The sequence below is a fragment of the Puma concolor genome, chromosome B3 (genome assembly GCF_028749965.1).
Source record: "Puma concolor isolate L17-30 chromosome B3, mPumCon1.1.hap2, whole genome shotgun sequence".
In the NCBI taxonomy this organism is placed as follows: domain Eukaryota; kingdom Metazoa; phylum Chordata; class Mammalia; order Carnivora; family Felidae; genus Puma; species Puma concolor.
Window position 1 is genome coordinate 34,719,535 of NC_141672.1, and position 17,956 is coordinate 34,737,490.

At 36.6% G+C, this 17,956-nt stretch overlaps 1 protein-coding gene across 8 annotated transcripts in view; it reads right to left on the bottom strand.

Annotated features, from left to right (window-relative positions):
* The window catches only part of RAD51B (RAD51 paralog B), a 647,682-nt gene that overhangs the window by 611,454 nt on the left and 18,272 nt on the right, over positions 1 to 17,956 (bottom strand). For all 8 annotated transcript variants that reach the window (XM_086709448.1, XM_086709453.1, XM_086709450.1 and 5 more), the window contains exon 5: positions 7,389 to 7,525. In XM_086709448.1, coding sequence (XP_086565574.1) covers positions 7,389 to 7,525 — 137 coding nt within the window. The remainder of the gene's footprint in view (positions 1 to 7,388; positions 7,526 to 17,956) is intronic.

Consider the following 17,956-nt stretch of genomic DNA (forward strand, 5'->3'; position numbering starts at 1 on the left):
ATCTCTTGTGACACTCTTCATCACAAAGATCTTTTCTGATTAGAGTAACAGAAAAGATCCTATCTTTTGCTCCCAGACATTAATTACATAAAGTTTGAAACTAATGCCATCTAGTGGACCTCTATTTTACCGAAAGTATTCCTTTCAAGTATGTACTTAAGATTCATTCATTTGACACGTATTTATTGAGCATCTACTATATGCCAGGCACCATTCTAGATGCTAAGGATGTGACAGTGAACAAAAAAACAAATAAACAAAACACAACTTCCCTCATGGAACCTACAGTCCACTGAGAGAGACAAACAAATTAAATATATATTATACATCAGGTAATAAGTGCTCTAAACAAAATGAACCAGGATGAGGAAACAGATTGTTACCTATGGAAGCAAGTGCTATTTTATGTAAAGTGGCCTGGGAAAGCCTCTTTAATAAGGTGAATTTGAGCAACGGTTTAAGGGAAATGAACCATTGGATATCCAGTGAAGCGGTGCATAGGAAAAGAGAATTATATATAACAAGTGCAAAAACCCATATGTAAGTAGATGCCTAAGGTTACTGAGGAATAACAAGGAGGCTAATGTAGTTGAAACACAGGAAACAAGAGGGAGAATAAAAGGAAATAAGGTCAGAGGAAATAAGACAGGGGCCAAGATCACACAAGATCCTTAGGTCTGTGGTATTTTGTTTAGATATTTAGTAAAATAGGAAACCTAGAAGTAGAATTGACATGATCTGACTTCTTTTTGCTTTAAAGAGTCACTCTACCAAATGGAAAAGAGGCTGTACACAGTGAAAGCAAGACCAGCTAATACTGGTGACTTGACCTGGAGAATAGCTCAGCTAATTAGAAGTAAGTGAACTCAAGGTGTAGTTCAAAAAAGGAGCTGGGGACACCTGGGTGGCTCAGTTGGTTGAGCATCTGACTTCAGCTCAGGTCATGATCTCACAGTTCGTGGGTTCAAGCCCGGCATCGAGCTCTGTGCTGACATCTCAGAGCCTGGAGCCTGCTTCAAATTCTGTATCTCCCTCTCTCTCCGTCCCTCCCCTGCTTGCACTCTGTCTCTCAAAAACGAATAAACATTAAAAAAAAAAATAGGAGCTGAAGGGAATTCTTGGCTAATTGGATGAGCATCTGGAGGAATGGAATTACCATTCATTGAAGTGGAGAAGACTGGATTCGTTCCAGGTTTTTGTTATTAGTTCCCCCTGTTACTTCACAGCTCTTGTATAAAAGCAAAGTTAAAAGCTTTACATTAGTGACCACATGCCAACTTGAAACAAAACACATGCTCAATGTAAAAAAAAAAAAGTTTTCCAAAGTTCTAGTTGAAATATAACATTATAAATGTGCTGAAATATAAGTTTATGGTTTCTCAAAGCTTCTCATACATGTGTAATATTTTCCTGTTCATTTATTCAGTATGTATTTGTTCAGCACTGTGATACAAATATAACAATGTGAATCTATTAGTCCCTTACAGATTCCAGAAAATTCCAAAGCTTTATTTTAGTACTAAGTACTTATTTCTAATTTCATTTTCTAACATAGAGCCTCTTCAAGATCTCCCTCCTCACTAATTCACCTAGATTCACCAATGATAAGGCAGCTGAAATTAGACTAAGGAAAACCTACCCAGTCTCATGAAATCATCTCAAAAAATGGGAAGAGGGAACTGATCTCCCCTATTGTTTGCCCCCTAGGTCAAAGATCCTGGATTCATGCCAACAAGCAAAAGAAAATGGTCCTAAGACCACACTGATAATTGCCTTCATACTGAGTTAAAGTCATGGCTGGCCACTACCACTACATGCCTCCCTCCTGATACACTGAAATTCAGAAGGAGTGACACTCTAAATAGTCTAGTAGGAATTGGAGGGCATTGGCTGTGGGGTGCTTGGCACCTTGAGAGGTGCCATGCAGCTCTTCAGGTCTAAGCTTGGCCACTGCTCCCACACAGTACCAATACAACACACACCTCTCCTTTGTACAGTTAGTGTTAATAGTTACAGTTTCACGTTTGTGATTATTTGATTAATGTCTTCCTCCCCTGTTGAACCAAATATTTCTTCCTAGTTTTCAAAGCTTTTCTGATTTCATGACAACTCAGGACTACCCACTTTTACCTCCTAAATTTCCAATCCTGTATTCCACCTCCCCAGGCTCACACCTTCCAGAGTCCTGGGCCCCATCTCTTGTTTCAATCCCTCAGTTTTCCTGATACACAAATCCATTTGTATTTCTAAGACCCAGTTTTATCTTCCTTTATCCATTTTATTTCTCCCAGAATTGTATTTTGAAAACCTCTATTACTATTTACCATCCATATCACCCTCTGTTTTTATTCTTAACTTTTGGTTTCATCTTTTCCTAATTATCTCCAATAGGGATAATACAGTATTCACTCGATTCACATATACTAGAATTCTCATGGTTGCCAAAATTTCTGTACAGTTCACTAGATTAACCTACTTATCTATATTCTCAAAGTATATATAAGCAGAGCATGTCTAAGACTATATCAGATCTTAAGCATAAGTCCAACAAATAAAAAGACTTTTCTGAATCAGTCAGAAAGGGGGACCCAGAACTCTGCCTGCTTAACATTCTCCTCCCCTCAAGGCAGTCCCCAGATACCTGAGGGTTTAGTACCAGACTCTACTATTATATAATTATTAATCAGTCTGGAAATATAATTTCAGTCTATGGTAAACAAATATGCTTAACACACTATTTTAGATTATCTTCTCAAAGACATGTAAAAATAAGCTAGTGTATTGCTTTAAAAAATAGAACTAATCTTTCCAAAGTGCTTTTAAGTACATTACCTGCAAGGTTTTCTCTTTTTGTTTTTAAATGCATTTTAAACTTAAGTAATTTTTATTCACCCCTCTGTTTTCTCCCTCCTTCTCGGTAAAAAGGCTATCTAGCAATTTATTAACCAAAATTATTTTCCACTTTTTATCACTCATCCTAAATTTTCTGTATGTAAATCCCCCCCTTTTTTTTTTTTTTGAAAGAGACAGAGAGAGAGTGTATGTGTGAGCAGGGGAGGGGGTAGACGGAGAGAGTCTTAAGCAGGCTGCACACTCAGCACAGAGCGGAACACAGGGCTCAATTTCCACAACCATAAGATATGACCTGAGCCTAAATCAAGAGTCGGAAGCTTAACTGACTGAGCCACCCAGACAGCTTGCTTATAAGCACAAAATGAAGACACTGCTACATGCAGAGACATATAGAAAGCTAAAACATATTCCTTTTTGGGTCTCTTATTTTCACGCTTTTACTTCTTCTCTAAGTCCAGAAACTATCCCATGATGGCAGACACTATTAATTACCCACCAATATCCATTTCCACTTCTTCCTTGCTATGAGAACCCAATTTTATTCAGGCAGCAATGCTAACCAGACCGGGAAACTCAACACGCTTATTATGTATATCAATCTTTTTCCCCTCATTCCCCATCCTCCCTTGCCTATGGGGGTGGCCCGGTGCGAAATGTGCAGGATGATTCTGGAGGATGAAAAGGAAATCAGCAGAGGGGAAGGGGCAGCTGTTCTGGGAAAAAACAAATTTTCCTGATAAAACATATAGCTAGCCCTTTCCCTTCCCACTGCCTGTATGGGATGCCTAAAAACATAGAAGCCCTAGGTCTCTCTGTCATCACTGCGCGACAGAACCAGCGCCTGCAACCACCTACTCACTGTTGGCTGGGTATTCGGTTACTTGCAGCAGAAAGCTTTCCTAACTGATTAACTAACTCTCCCCAATAAATCCAAAGAGGGGTCAAGCAGTCCTATAACAGCACAAATGAAGTGTGACCAGGCAGTACAGAGCCAGCTCCATCCTCTGACCTGCCATGACAAACTCCAGAAGGCAGTTTGTTAAAAGAGGACTGGTACTTTTGATTCCACCTGAACCTATCACCACACCTCAGAAGGCAATCCAGGTGGCAGCCAGGTGACCACACTCTTCAGGCCTTGTGGAGAATAGACTAGAAAAGTAAAAAACATAAATTTCAACCCCTATCCTCAAATGACCTTCATAAAGGCTCCTTTACAATTACAAAACATAAGTCCAATAAAGGGACTAAAATTTTACCTCATTGCCAGCTTGCCTTTAGCTTGTTAGTTGAAGGTTAGTCACTGACATTTTAAAAAATACCTTTCCTTTGGACAACCTGAGTTAACCAATGTCTTTCTTTACCAGTGTTAGCATCAAATACATTTCAGTGTTCAGATTTCCAGTGGCCCCATATGTGTGTATGTTTCTGTTTTTTGTTTTGTTTTGTTTTTTTACTGTTTATTTGCTTAAGATTCAAATAACTCCATCACATTACAACTGACCAATACATCTTTTATCCTCAGCTTAATTGAAATATAACTGGCATAATATATTGTTTGTGTAAGTTTAAGGTGTACAATATGACAAGAGCAATATATCTTGCAAATCTCTTTTAATCCAAAGAATGCTCCTCTTTTTTTTTTTAATCTTAATTAAAAAACGAGGTTGTTTGTTCTATCATTTCCCACAGTTTTCATTTTGCTGACTACATCCCTCTGGTGTTGATTTAACACGTTCCTCTCTTCTCTGTATATGTTGCAAACTGGTAGCTGGATCTGAAAGTTTGATCACATTCAGGCTTGACTATTCTTCCATCAGGAGGAATAACTAGTTTTCTTTTGTGATGCTACTTAGTAGCCTTTTATGTTTATGAACTGTTTTCACTCACAACACTTCTGACACCAAATGTTTAGGTTTTCCACACCAAACAATTCTTCAATTCCCTGTGGACACCAAGTGGATGTCTGACACTTAACTACCAGGAGTTAGCTCAGACCTCACAGTTTAAGGGCTCAGACCCACAAGACTGCCCTCCCCCAACTTGAGAGACTAATCGCAAGTCCCAGGCCTCTGGTACTTCTGACCAACTGAGCAACTACAAATCAGGAGTTCTGACACCCCTCCTCCTCAACTTTGATGATTTGCTAGAATGGCACACAGAATTCAAGAAGGTACTTTACTTACTATTACCAAGTTACCACAAAGAATGAAAGACACAACTCATGAAAAGATTGGGGAGGACCACATGGCACACCACCCTCCCAGCACGTTGTGTTCACCAACCCAGAAGCTCTCCAAACTCTACCATTGAGAGATTTTTGTAGAGATCCCATTACATAGGCAGTGTTGATTAAAGCATTGGCCATAGGCAATTAATCAGTTACCAGCCTCTTTCTCTTCCTCAGAGTTTGGGGGGATGGGTGGGGCTGAAAGTTCCAACACTATAATTACATGATTGGCAACCAGCTCCCATGTGAAACTATACAGATGCCCACCAAGAGTCACTTCATTAGCATAAACTCAGGTTTTCCAAAGGTTTTAGAAGGTCTTTGGACAAGAACCAGGACAAATATGGATTTCTTATTATACCACAATATTCAATGCCTAGAACCATTAAATTGTTGGGGTGTGTAATGTGGTGACATTCTATCATTCCTTCTTCATTTATTACTGGAATACTCCTATAAAAAGACCTGTTTGGGGGTGTCTGGGTGGTTCAGTTGGTTGAGCATCTGACTTGGGCTTAGGTCATGATCCCATGGTTCATGAGTTTGAGTCCCACATTGGGGTCTCTGCTGTCAGCACAGAGCCCTCTTCAGATCCTCCGTCCCCCTCTCTCTCTGCCACTCTCCCATGCACATGCGCTTGCTCTCTCTCTCAAAAACAAACATACATTTTAAAAAAGACCTATTTGCTACTCAGCAACACAGTTCATAAATCAGAAAAAGAACAGATGTTTGATTTCCTTTTTTAAAACTCATTTCAAAATAATGATTTGCTTCTCCAGAATTCTCCGACACTGATCTATTAGTTGCTTTTCATTTCATAATAGTATAAACTCATGAATTTAAACATATTTCATAGGTTTTAATCTACTGTCATCATTATTCTTATTGGTGGTCAATTTGTCTCATCTTTAGCCAGCAGGAGCCTCTTCAGGTTGATTCCTGAGTCCTTCTGACACTCCCCTAAGTAGTCTTTGATGGCTCTCTTGTTACCTGATATGAGGTTTCAGACTCAACTTAAAAATTTCCTAAGCCAGTGCTAGTATCAACCATTTCCCCCAAGGAACCCTCATTCCTTTTAGTAGGCAACGGTGTCTGGATTCCACAATATGAGAGTAATACCTGTCAGTTCATTCATTTATCAAACATTTTGTGAGCAGTTAATATGTGTCAGTCACTAGATTTGGCTTTGAAGATACAAAGATATAACACAAGCTCATAGAACTGACAAATGAGTGGCATATACTTCGAATAGATAACCAAGAGATGTAGAAGACAGCAAATAAGCTCCAGGCAAAATAATCCACTTAGAACTTCTCTGGCCAGGGAATACACTTCTCTCTAACTAGTATCCCTAGAAGTGAGAGAGAGATGTGATTCATAATGACATAATTACACATAATGACACAGTTACAGAAAGACTCAAAGAACTATACCTTGACTAAAAGAACAGAACTGAATCAGTCTCCAGACCTATAAGTACTCCTGCTCATGAATGTCAATCAGAGCAGGGTCAGAGGGAGACCAGACTTATTTTCAAGTGTACAGAATTACACAAATAACCAAATACTCTCATAGAATGTTAAAGGTCCTTGCCAAAGTAAGGAAATCTTTTCTTTCCAAGCATAAATACACTATCAGTGTGTTTTTTATATCTAATACAATACTATTACAAAGATTAAAGTGAAATACTTCTCAATCAAAAAATATTTTGAAGGGTGCCTGGGTGACTCAGTCAGTTAAGTGTCTGACTCTTGATTTCAGCTCAGGTCATGATCTTGTGGTTCATGGGTTTGAGTCCCATATCGGGTTCCATGCCAAGGGTGGAATAGCCTGCTTGGGATTTTCTGTCTCCCTCTCTCTCTGCCCCTCCTCTGCTCTCTCTCTCTCTCTCTCTCTCTCAAAATAAATAAACATTATAAAATGTTTTTTTTTTTTAATTTCCAACTTTTCCATTCACTAACTGCCAACTAGAATTACTAACAAAGCAGCTTACCTTTTGTCTTTTTTATGAATTTTCCCTCTTCCCCATTTCCACTTACATCCCTCCCTGTTTCTTAAACTTTCCTCCTGACTTTCTGCAAAACACAGCTTATCCAGGAACCCCACTTAAACCAATGACAAAGGGATAGAAAAGACAAAAAGAAACTGCTTCCTGGGTTAATTTTAAGAGGAAAATTCATTTAAGACTGTATCTAGCATTTTGAGTTCTCACAGAGAAAAGGTAAATGTTAACCCATTTGAAAATGTTAGGTGCTATAAATAAATTACAAATTTAAGCATTATAATGGAAAATAATAAAATCTCCCACCTTTCAGCACTAAATGCTGACTCTGTGTCGATGTATACAACACCTCCTTCTAATCCTCCCATGTTGGTGGGTAATGTGGCCAAAATGCTCATCATCATACAAAACTGAGTTTTTCCACAACCTGGTGGGCCTGTAATCTAAAAAAAAAAAAAAAAAGTTCTTTGAATAAACATCACAAGCTAGTCAAAGCAAAATTCTTGTAAGAACTTGCCATATGCACAGCCCCACTAACCTGGGTTCTCATAAAGAACATTTTAATACATCTATTGTATGTAAGGAATTAACTTCTCCCCTGTGTATCTGGATTGGTACTAGTTATGTAGTATCTTTGGGAAAAATGAGAAAACAGTCACTTCAAATCATGTTCTGTGTTCTGTAACTCAGATGAAAAACTTTGGTTGAGAGATGCTGGAGGGTACATTTATACATTCAGAACCAAGAGTTCTATATCTTTTCCTCATTAAGACATTTATGGAAGGAAATTGAAAATATTTAAGAGGCTTTAATATTTGGTTTAGCATTCCTCATGAATTAGCCTTTTAGAACAATTTTGTACTAGTCCCCTAAAAAGCTACTTTGATCTTTATTCTGCAGAGTAAAGAAGTTAGGAGTAGAGTGCTGATGTATACAATTTATTTTCAAATGCTTTAGCATAAAAAAAAGGCATGCACGCACACACGTGTGTGTGTGTGTGCATGTGCGTACAAAGGGAGATAAAACAAATGTAACAAAATTCAACAATTGTTGAACCTAGGTGACTCATACTTGGAAGTGTGTGTTTTGAAATTTTACTTTGTGGAAAGTTTTCTGCAATTATAAAATGTGAAATCAGGAGAATAGACATGGAAAAAAAAGTGGAAAATTCATATACATGCATATTCAAGTCAACTAGAAGTAGTTAACAAAAATTAATTTGAAAATGTTAAAAATATCCCCTTTAAACATACACTATTTGTCACATTGGCTATGGCATACAAACTTTAAGAACCAAAACACTATCCCTTTTGTGAAAATAACACTGTTTTTAACACAATCTTTCACAAAGGAAGGGAAAAGAACAGGAGAGGGGGAGAGAAAACAATCTCAGGGAGACAGGAAAAAGTCTAAGCTAAGACTAAGACAGACTACAAATATGAATAAACTGTCCCAGATACATCATGAAGTAGGAAGAAGTAAGAAGGGATGACCCATGAGTCTACACCATTTGTGCCAGTGGTTCTCAAATTTAAGTGAGCATTGGAATTGCCTACCAAGCTTATTAACAGGAATCTCTGGTTCAGTAGGTCTGGGATGTGGCCTGGGAATTTACACTTCTAATAAATTCCCAAGTGTTGCGTATGCTGTTATACACTTTTGAGAACTACTGTTTTAAAATTTAGACTAGGGGATCTTGGGTGGCCCAGTTGGTTGAGCGTCCAACTCTTGATTTCAACTCAGGTCATGATCTTGTGGTTCGTGGGATGGAGCCCTGCGTCAGGCTCCATGTGGATTGTGCGGAGCCTGCTTGGCATTCTCTCTCCCTCTCTCTCTGCCCCTCCCCTGCTCATGTTCTCTGTCTCTCTCAAGAAGAAAATAAACATTTTTTAAAAAATAAAAATAAAAATAGTTACATATCTTATTTCTTAGTTATACAAATCTTTTCATTCTCATAAAAACTTAACACTTTTAGTGATGCAATTATAATAATGAAAATAACAAATGGAATTATATTATTCTTTAATTATTTTGTAATTCAGTGCTTGAAATGTCAAGTCCTAAGTTCCACTCATTTCAGTACTTCAATGCCATGGCTGTATAGTTGAGAAAGGAACAATTGCAAACATGCAAGGGCTAAAATTTTTAAAATACATTACTTGTTGTACTTGCTATTTTCATTTTCCAGTAACTTCCATCAAATAGCAAAAATTTTTGTAGAACTTTGGCTAATAAATTTCCGTCTTTCCTCATGTCAATCAATTGTTCTTACAACAGAATCAAAAGATACTACATTTTGAGATTTTTAACAATTGGTTCAAAAATAAAAACTCTTTATTTGGAAGATTTTTCAACAGTATAGAAAATACTGTTACAATTTTTTAAGTGTGCAGATAACAAAGTTTTCATAAGACACACATATCTTTGACAACAAAAATAACATCATAAAAGAAATATTTCTAAGCAATGATTTTAAAAACACTCTGCATTTTAATCTGCCTTCAAAAAGGCAATTACAGTAAAAGCTTGGATTGTGAGTAATTTGTTCTGCGAGTATTCTGCAAGACAAGCAAATATTTCTAATAAACTTTAACTTAATAAATGAGCAATGTCTTGCAATACGAGTAGTATATGACGCCGAACATCACGTGATCATAACTGGGCCAATGGTTCTTGAAATTCACTTTGATATTCAGGTGCTTTGGATTAAAAGCATGTTCCCGGAACAAACTATGCTTGCAAACCAAAGTTTTCCTTGTATTTTCTTACTCATTGTTAAAACATTACTTTTACTTTGAAGGGATGTCTTAAGAGTGTACCACTGGTTGGTTGGTTGATTTTTAATCTGCTATGAAGCATATTGCCTAGCCACCTGTCATTTCAAAAAGGTCAGAAAATTTGACATATCTTGTCTTTTTATTTTAAAAAATGCTTCACCCATCCTTAAATTCAACAACTCTTTTACACTCCTTGTTGTGAGATCACCAAAGAAGGCATTGTGATTCAAATGATTTTTATGGTCAGTCCCCATCTCATTACAGAGTGCTATAGAGATTCCACACTTAACCAGTCAGGTTTTTGTAAAAATCAACAACACTGATCATTGTTATCAACTTGAAGTTGAAGTTGAAGAATCAACCTCTGTGTTGCTACAGATTGCCTAAGGATGATGCAACAGAAAAGTTTAAAGAATCTTACTTAGATACCATTTTTACTATTACTATGACTAGACTAGACTAATCTATCCATCAATCCATCCCTCCATCCATCCACTCATGAATCCATCTCAGATTTTGTTGGGTTTTTTTTTATTATTTTCTTTTAAGATTTTAAGTAATCTCTACACCCAACATGGAGCTCAAATTTACAGTCCCAAGATCAAGAGTCACATGCTCCACCAACTGAGCCAGCCAGGCATCCCTCCATCGCAGGTATTTTCCATGCATTTTAAAGCAAGTCAGAGACATCAATATACTTTCCCCTAACAATTCAGCATATATATCATTAACATGAGTTTAATATGTATGATTCTTTTTTTCTTGTAAGGTAAATTTTACATACAGTAAAATGCATACTCTTAAGTTTACCATTTGATGAGTTCCAACAAATGTATACACATATGTAATCTAAACCCCTGAGTCAGAACATTAGCATTACCCCAGGCAATTCTCCCATAAACATTGTTTTATGTTCTAAGAAATCATTTATATTCAAGAAGTCATATAAACATTGTATGTTCAGGAGGTTTATTTGAGGGAATATATCTTCTCTGATCCATCTTTAGTTTAATGGCACACACAAAAAATTTAGTTCTTCCTGTATTTCATTACTGAAACAAAATCTAGCTAGTATGATAATCTGGGTCATGGTAGAAACCTCTGTACTTACATAGCATCTTCCCACATTGGAAAATCTGTTTTAATCCTTAATGCTTCAAACCATCTCTAATGATTTCTATATTACTTCTGACAGTATTTGTTCACAAAAGGATCCATTTAAATTGTTGCCATATTGTTTCCTATGTTTTATTTCATTGATTTTACTATAAGGAAGGACACTGTGTTCCTAATGTTATTAATAATGTATGACATTTGGTCTTTTACTATTAAGAAAACACAAAAGAGGCTTTTAAATGTCTATTATTAATTTTAGTGAAGTTTTTCTAGATATTGACTTAAGTATCATATGACTTTATTTTTTTTTTATTTTAGAGAGAGAGAGAGGTTGGGGGAGAGGGGGAGAGAGAGAGAGAGAGAGAGAGAGAGAGAGAGAGAGAGAATCTTAAGCAGGCTCCACACTCAAGAGTGGAGCCCCACATAGGGCTCAATCCCAAGACCCTGGAATCATGACCTGAGCCAAAATCAAGAGTCAGATACTCAACCAACTGAGCCACCCAGGTGCCCTTGTATCACATGACTTTAAATGTCACTGAAAAACTTACAGAAGTTTGTCTTCCTATCCTGTGTGTTTCTTAATTATGATGCCTTCCTACTATCATTACTCAGTATTTCAAGGGACAAAATAATAGTTTTGTAATAATGAAAGTTTCATTATTAATGATAATGGATATAATTCCATATATCAAATTGTCTTCAGAATTTCAATTTTTTTTTTTGGATGTCTTCTCAGATGGAATTAGACTGTCACTAACTTTCACTTTATCAGTCATGGGATGATCATCAGCTCTGATGTGTCTATGCATGTGGTTCACTTTTAGCCCATTATAGTATGGTCTTCAATCTATAGTTTCTTTGCAGGGTTCTTTTTATGTCATTTGTCTGTTTTGTGAGATTTGGCTTAGTTAAATCCAAAATCCACCTAACTAGGTATATGTAGAACTACAATTCATCCCAGTATGTTGAAAATAAAGCTACAGCAAAGTGCCCCTGTCAACCTTCTGTATCATTTCCTCATGGACTATACCTGACACATGACAGTGTGACAGACCAAGTAAGGATGCCACTATCAATCTATGTATTAAATACTAATGAAAGTTTATTTCATTCTTTAGGCTGAAATACCAATAAAAAGTCAAAAGTTTTTTCCCACAACCTAATGAACCATCTTACATATTCTGCTTTGGAAACTGCTAGTTTTAAAGAGCCCCAAACACTCTTCATGGACCTTTTAGCATTATCAAAGACAGCATGGATCAAGTTAATCGTCAGATAACAGAGGAAAGGTAACTTGTCAGCAAAAGTTGAATATGGATCTAGACAATGAAAAATGGTTACTCTTCAGAGTGCTAACTAACGAAAGAATACAGCACTGCCTTTCTTCACATACATCTACATGCCAGGTTTTAGATTATGTTCTAAGATTTAATGAGCTTAAACCCATTAAATGCTTTGTGATTTTTAGTGGAAAGGTAAAAAAGTCACCATTTAAATTAAAATGATACATATGAAAACATTCAGTTAACATATCAAGTCCCATGAAAATGTAAGGTATTCTCTTATTATTCCATTTTTAAAGAAAACATGTAAAAAAAATCTGAAAAGTTAAACAAATATAACTGGCATTTTTTCTACTTCATTATTTTCAGGTACTATTCAGTATAGTCTTGGGAAAGGTAAAATGTTATGGGAATAACATTATAAGATTTCTGGGTTGGTTTGTTTTGTTTTGTTTTTACTTTGCATTCAAAGTTGGATAACTACATTTACTTTAAGCTATAACTTCATTAGAATATTCTAATTCTTTAGCAATCTCAAATCCTTTTCATATATTTTTTATTCTCTTCCTAGACTCAAAAAAATTTATGTTGTATGCAATTCTGATGGGTTGACTGGAGTTAAATTTCATTATTTTTTCAGGTTTACTTAGTGGGTTAAAACATTTCAACATTAATAATTTTTAGCTTCAGATAGTTTAGTTCTGAATTCTACCAGCCAAACCACAAAATTTCAAGTTGTATTCAGTTCCCAGGTTCAGCTCCAATGGTGGTTAGAAAGAGAGAACATGCCAAACCAGAATAGTCTCAGTTATTTGCTTCTTGGAAACTCGAAGCGAATACCACATTTACACACAGAAGACACCAGTAAAGTACAATCAGCTTCATATCAAGTCTGAGTTGCAACTCTGCCTGAGAAATGTAAAAGAACTGAAAGAAGATGAAGTGGTAAAGATCACCCAAATATGAACAAGGAAGCAAATATTAATAATCAGTTTAAAGGAGAAAGAGAATTATTCACAAGAAAAGAAAGTCTAATTGTACTAAAGTAGAAATGAAGCCTACTTATCTTACTCTTAAGTTAGACTGAACGGTTGAGATGAATGTGAAACCTGGACCTGTTAGGACCTAAAACCAAGTTAACTCTCCTGACACTGAAGATGGGGGCAACAGGATGGGGGATCTGCCAAGCCAATACTTCACTAGAGAAAATTTAAGGACTGCCTGGTTCTGATCTGAGAAAGAGCTTATGGAAAATTCATATCATTTTTTTTAATGACACCCTTCACCCATCATTTGTCTCCATTTGCTCTATAATTATGTAGAAATATAATTAGGTCTTCAGACCTACCGAATTCATTTAAAAAAATAAATAATTCTCCAAATCCTAAAACAAACAAACAAACAAACAAACAAAAGCAAACAATCTCAGAAAGGTCAGGTAACACTTTACCTTGTGAAAAAAAACTTGATCTTAAATTACTTTACATCAACATATGGAAGATTTTATCCCTTGGATTCTCTCCACCACTCCCTCTTATTTTATATTAACAACTGCTGTTTTTCAAGTACGTGGGAAGGGAGGGAAAAAGAGAAAGGAGGGGGCCAGAGCAGAAAAACACAGGAGGACATGAAAATGACAAGTACCCTAAGTTTTACAGTTAAAAAAAAAAACATCAAATAGTATCAAGGGACATAATCGTTCATTTAACAACCATATAACCTGTGCCATATAAAAGACTCCATGAAACCTTTATGGAGACCAAAGTTTATTTCTAAATCAGGAAATGAGTAAAGAATTAGGAACAATGATCCAATCAATCACATCTGCTAAACTCCTGTATTAGGACACGGGCCTGGTTATCTTGCCTTTGAAAACACTGGGCAGGATAAACAAATCATGTCTGTGGATTATATTCAAGGAACACCAATTAGAAATTTCTCCCTGGTAATCCTGCTGCTGTTGTTACACATGGAGCAGACGTTAACCTGACAATATTTTGAAGGAGATGAGACCCATGTTGGCCAACCTACAGACCCATGAGCAAGAAAAATAAATGTCTGCTACTGTTGCAAGCAGTGTAAGCAGCCAAAATTGACTAATCAAGTATTTATGTCTTGTACTTCACTGTTTATGCATCTCTATTACATGCCCAGCCCTTGTAGGCATTTAAGTTTACAACCCTACCTTATTAGCTCCTGTGATCTTGTAGGCCACAGCTAACCTTGCCAATAAGAAAGAAAAAGAATTGTATATTTAACTGTTCTGAGGAAAACTCGGGATGTCAAAATAGGACTCTGGCATCCTGTTCCTACCTTTCTGGGATAGAATAGTCACTTTCAAACAAAACTGCCCCACTCAAGGAGGACACTTGGTCTCCTTAAATCATGAACAAAGCATAGAAATGAGTCAGGAAATACCAATAATGTAAAAATGTGTTACATCCTTTCTTAGTATTTAGAGCAAGGATCTGGGGATAATCATCCCTCTTAAATGTTGTAAAGATTTGGCAGTGCTTCACAGGTTTACTCTTCCAAGGGTACTCTTGAACGAAGACACGCAGATGTTACAGCTCTTTTTGTTGACGTGAGTTTGGATCAGTTCTCAGGATTACAATATGAAAACACTTTTTTTGGTGATCCCTTTAAATACAACCTTAATTTTACTGAATCACATTAGCATCTTTATTATGCATTCTCAGCAGGGGTCATCTTGACCCCAAGGGTGAAACCTAGCTTTGATGGGGGGGGGGGGGGGGGAGATTTTATGCTTTTAATGTGTAAAACACAGACATACACAGTATGTATAAACAGGTAGACAGTATATCTGTGGCATTAAAATCTCATGGGGAAGGAAGACTTCATTAGAAAAAGGCAGTGTCTAAAAAGCTCCTTAGGGGAGAAAATGAAAACAAGATTGAGAAACACTGATTTAATCTACATTATCCCCTATGAGAAAGCTCCATGTGGTTTGACCTCCACATAATGTAAACTTTTAATCTTAAATTTCAAACATATCTTTACTACCAACAGTCAGTAATAACAGATGCAGAATTGTCTGCTTATAAACTCCACAAGTAAGGAGTTTGATGTTCTCAGGGAATGGGACAAAGCCCTGTAGTTCAGTTCCATCCATGATTCAGCAGTGTTGGTTTCTCTTTGATTTGTCTTCTGTGGCTTCTGCTTTTGGCATAAGTAGTGCTTCTCTAGTACCACTTTTGATCTTGGTGCTATAACTGCATATACACAGATTCAGTGAAGTTCACAGAAATCAAAATTGGGGATAAAGAAATCAGGGAATTCTGAAGTTAGAGTCAGGAAAGAGCAGCTATAAAAATGCCAGCAGAACGTTTCCAGACTTATTCGTACTCTCTCAATTGTCTCCAGGCCTCATCTAAGTTTATTCTACCAGTTACCTTACCTCTGTCTCACCTCCACCAGATCTACCTTCTACCTAATGTCCACAACTCTAGGTTTGACCTTTTCAGCAAAAACAAAGATTGTGCAATGCAATTAGACACCTCCATAGATACCACATTAGTGCTCTTTTGCTATGTAACAAATTACCACAAACTTCACAGCCTAAAAACAACAGTGGTTTCTTATCTCACACTTCTGTAGGTTAGCAGTCAGTCCAGACGGGCCTGACTGGGCTCTCTGCTCAGTCTCACAGAGCCAAAATCAAGGTGTCAGCTGAGCGAAATCCACTACACTGCAGCCTGCTTCCTTGCTGGCTGTCATCTGAGGGCTACTCACCGCTTCTAGAGGCCACCTACATCCCTTCTCACATGGCCCCTTCTACTTTCATGTTTTGAATATTTCTGGTTTCTCCTTCTTCTTTAGTCAGAGAAAGCTCAGTTTTCAAGGGCCCATGGAAGTAGATCATGATAATCTCCCTCTCTTAAAGTCAACTGTGTCATATAACATACCATAATAATGGGAATAATAGCTCATCATATTCACAGGTTCCAGGGATTATGACAGAGCATCTTTGGAAGGCCATTTTAGAAATTCTGCCTATCACAAAATCTATGAGAACGGAGTGGTAATAATTTTAAGTTTTTTAAAACTTACACATACACACACACACACACACACACACACACACACAAATACATACATATATAAACACACATAAATAGTGATAGCCAGGCCCTAAGAAAGATTCAGAGATCTCACTCTGGTATTCACGCCCTTCTAGTCCCCTCCCACACTACAACAGGCATATCTGTGTAAGAGAATACAGGAGAAGTAATGCTATGTAACTTCCAAAGCTAGGTCATAAAGACATTGCCATTTCTACTTTGTTCTCTAAGATCACTTACTCTAGGGAAAGTCAGCTGCCATGTCACGAAGAGAGTCAAGCAGTCCTGTGGAGAGGTCCAGGTGGCCAGTAACTGAGCCTTCCTGCCAACAGACAGGACCAACTTACTAGCCACACAAGTGAGCCATCTTGGAAGCATCTCCTCCAACTCCAGTCAGGTTTTCTGATGACTGCAGCCTTGTCAATACCTTGACCGTAATCTCATGAGACCATAACCAGAAAACTAGCTAATATGCTCCTGAAATCCTGACTCACAGAAACTGAGAGATAATAAATATTTCCTGTTGTTTCTAGCCACTATACTTTGGAATGATTTCTTAAACAGCGATATATAACAAATTTTTAAGTATACAATACAGATATACAGATATTAGAGATATATAACTTTAAAAATACAGAAGAAAAAAAACTCCTAAAATGAAAGAATCACTTATGTTCATTAATAAAAGATCAATTAAGTAGAAATATCATATTCTTTAAATTACTATTTTGATAATTTTTTAATGGGACACAAATGAAAATAAATACTGCACCTTAGAATAGCAATAACATTAAAAATTCCTAAAGTTTGGCTTATTCCAAGATTCAAGGAGAGAGTATAAAAGAAATAGGAAGGGTTCCTAGGCAGCTCAGTCAATTAAGTGTCTGACTCTTGATTTTGGCTCAGGTCATGATCTCAGTCATAAGATCAAGCAGCACGGGGCTTGCTTGAGATTCTCTCTCTCTCCCTCTGGCCTCCCCCACTCACGCTCACTCTCTCAAAAAAAAAACAAAAAAAACAAAAAAAACAAAAAACAAAAAGGGTGTCAAAAAAAAAAGACAGAGATACCAGGAACTAAAGCATTATTGTACAAAAGCACTGTATGAGAGTTAAAAAATAAATAACTGAAAATAAATTCATTCTCTCAACTAATATTTATTAAGAATCTTCTACATATACTAATATTGTGAATGTAACAATAAAAATAAAAAGACATAATCCCTGCCCACTTGGAATGTATTCTCCAATGAGGAAGACATGTACTAACTAATCATACACATACTACAACCGTAACAGTGACAAGTGCCACATAGAAGAACCATAGTACATGACCCAGTTCTCTAGAAACATGACAATTCTAAATGTGTTATGTTAAACATAATAAAATAGATTCAAAATACAGTAAGTAAAAAAAAATAGAACTACAGGTAAATTTGTCAATGCAACAATATAATAGACTATTTTAACAACCTTCTGTAAATTACTATTAGGTCAGGCTGAGAAAAAAAAAAATCAGTAAAGATAAAGATTTAAACAACCCAAATAACAAGCTTAATTTAATGCTCATATGCAGAGCATTGAATTTTAGAGAATAATAATTCTTCTCGATCACACCT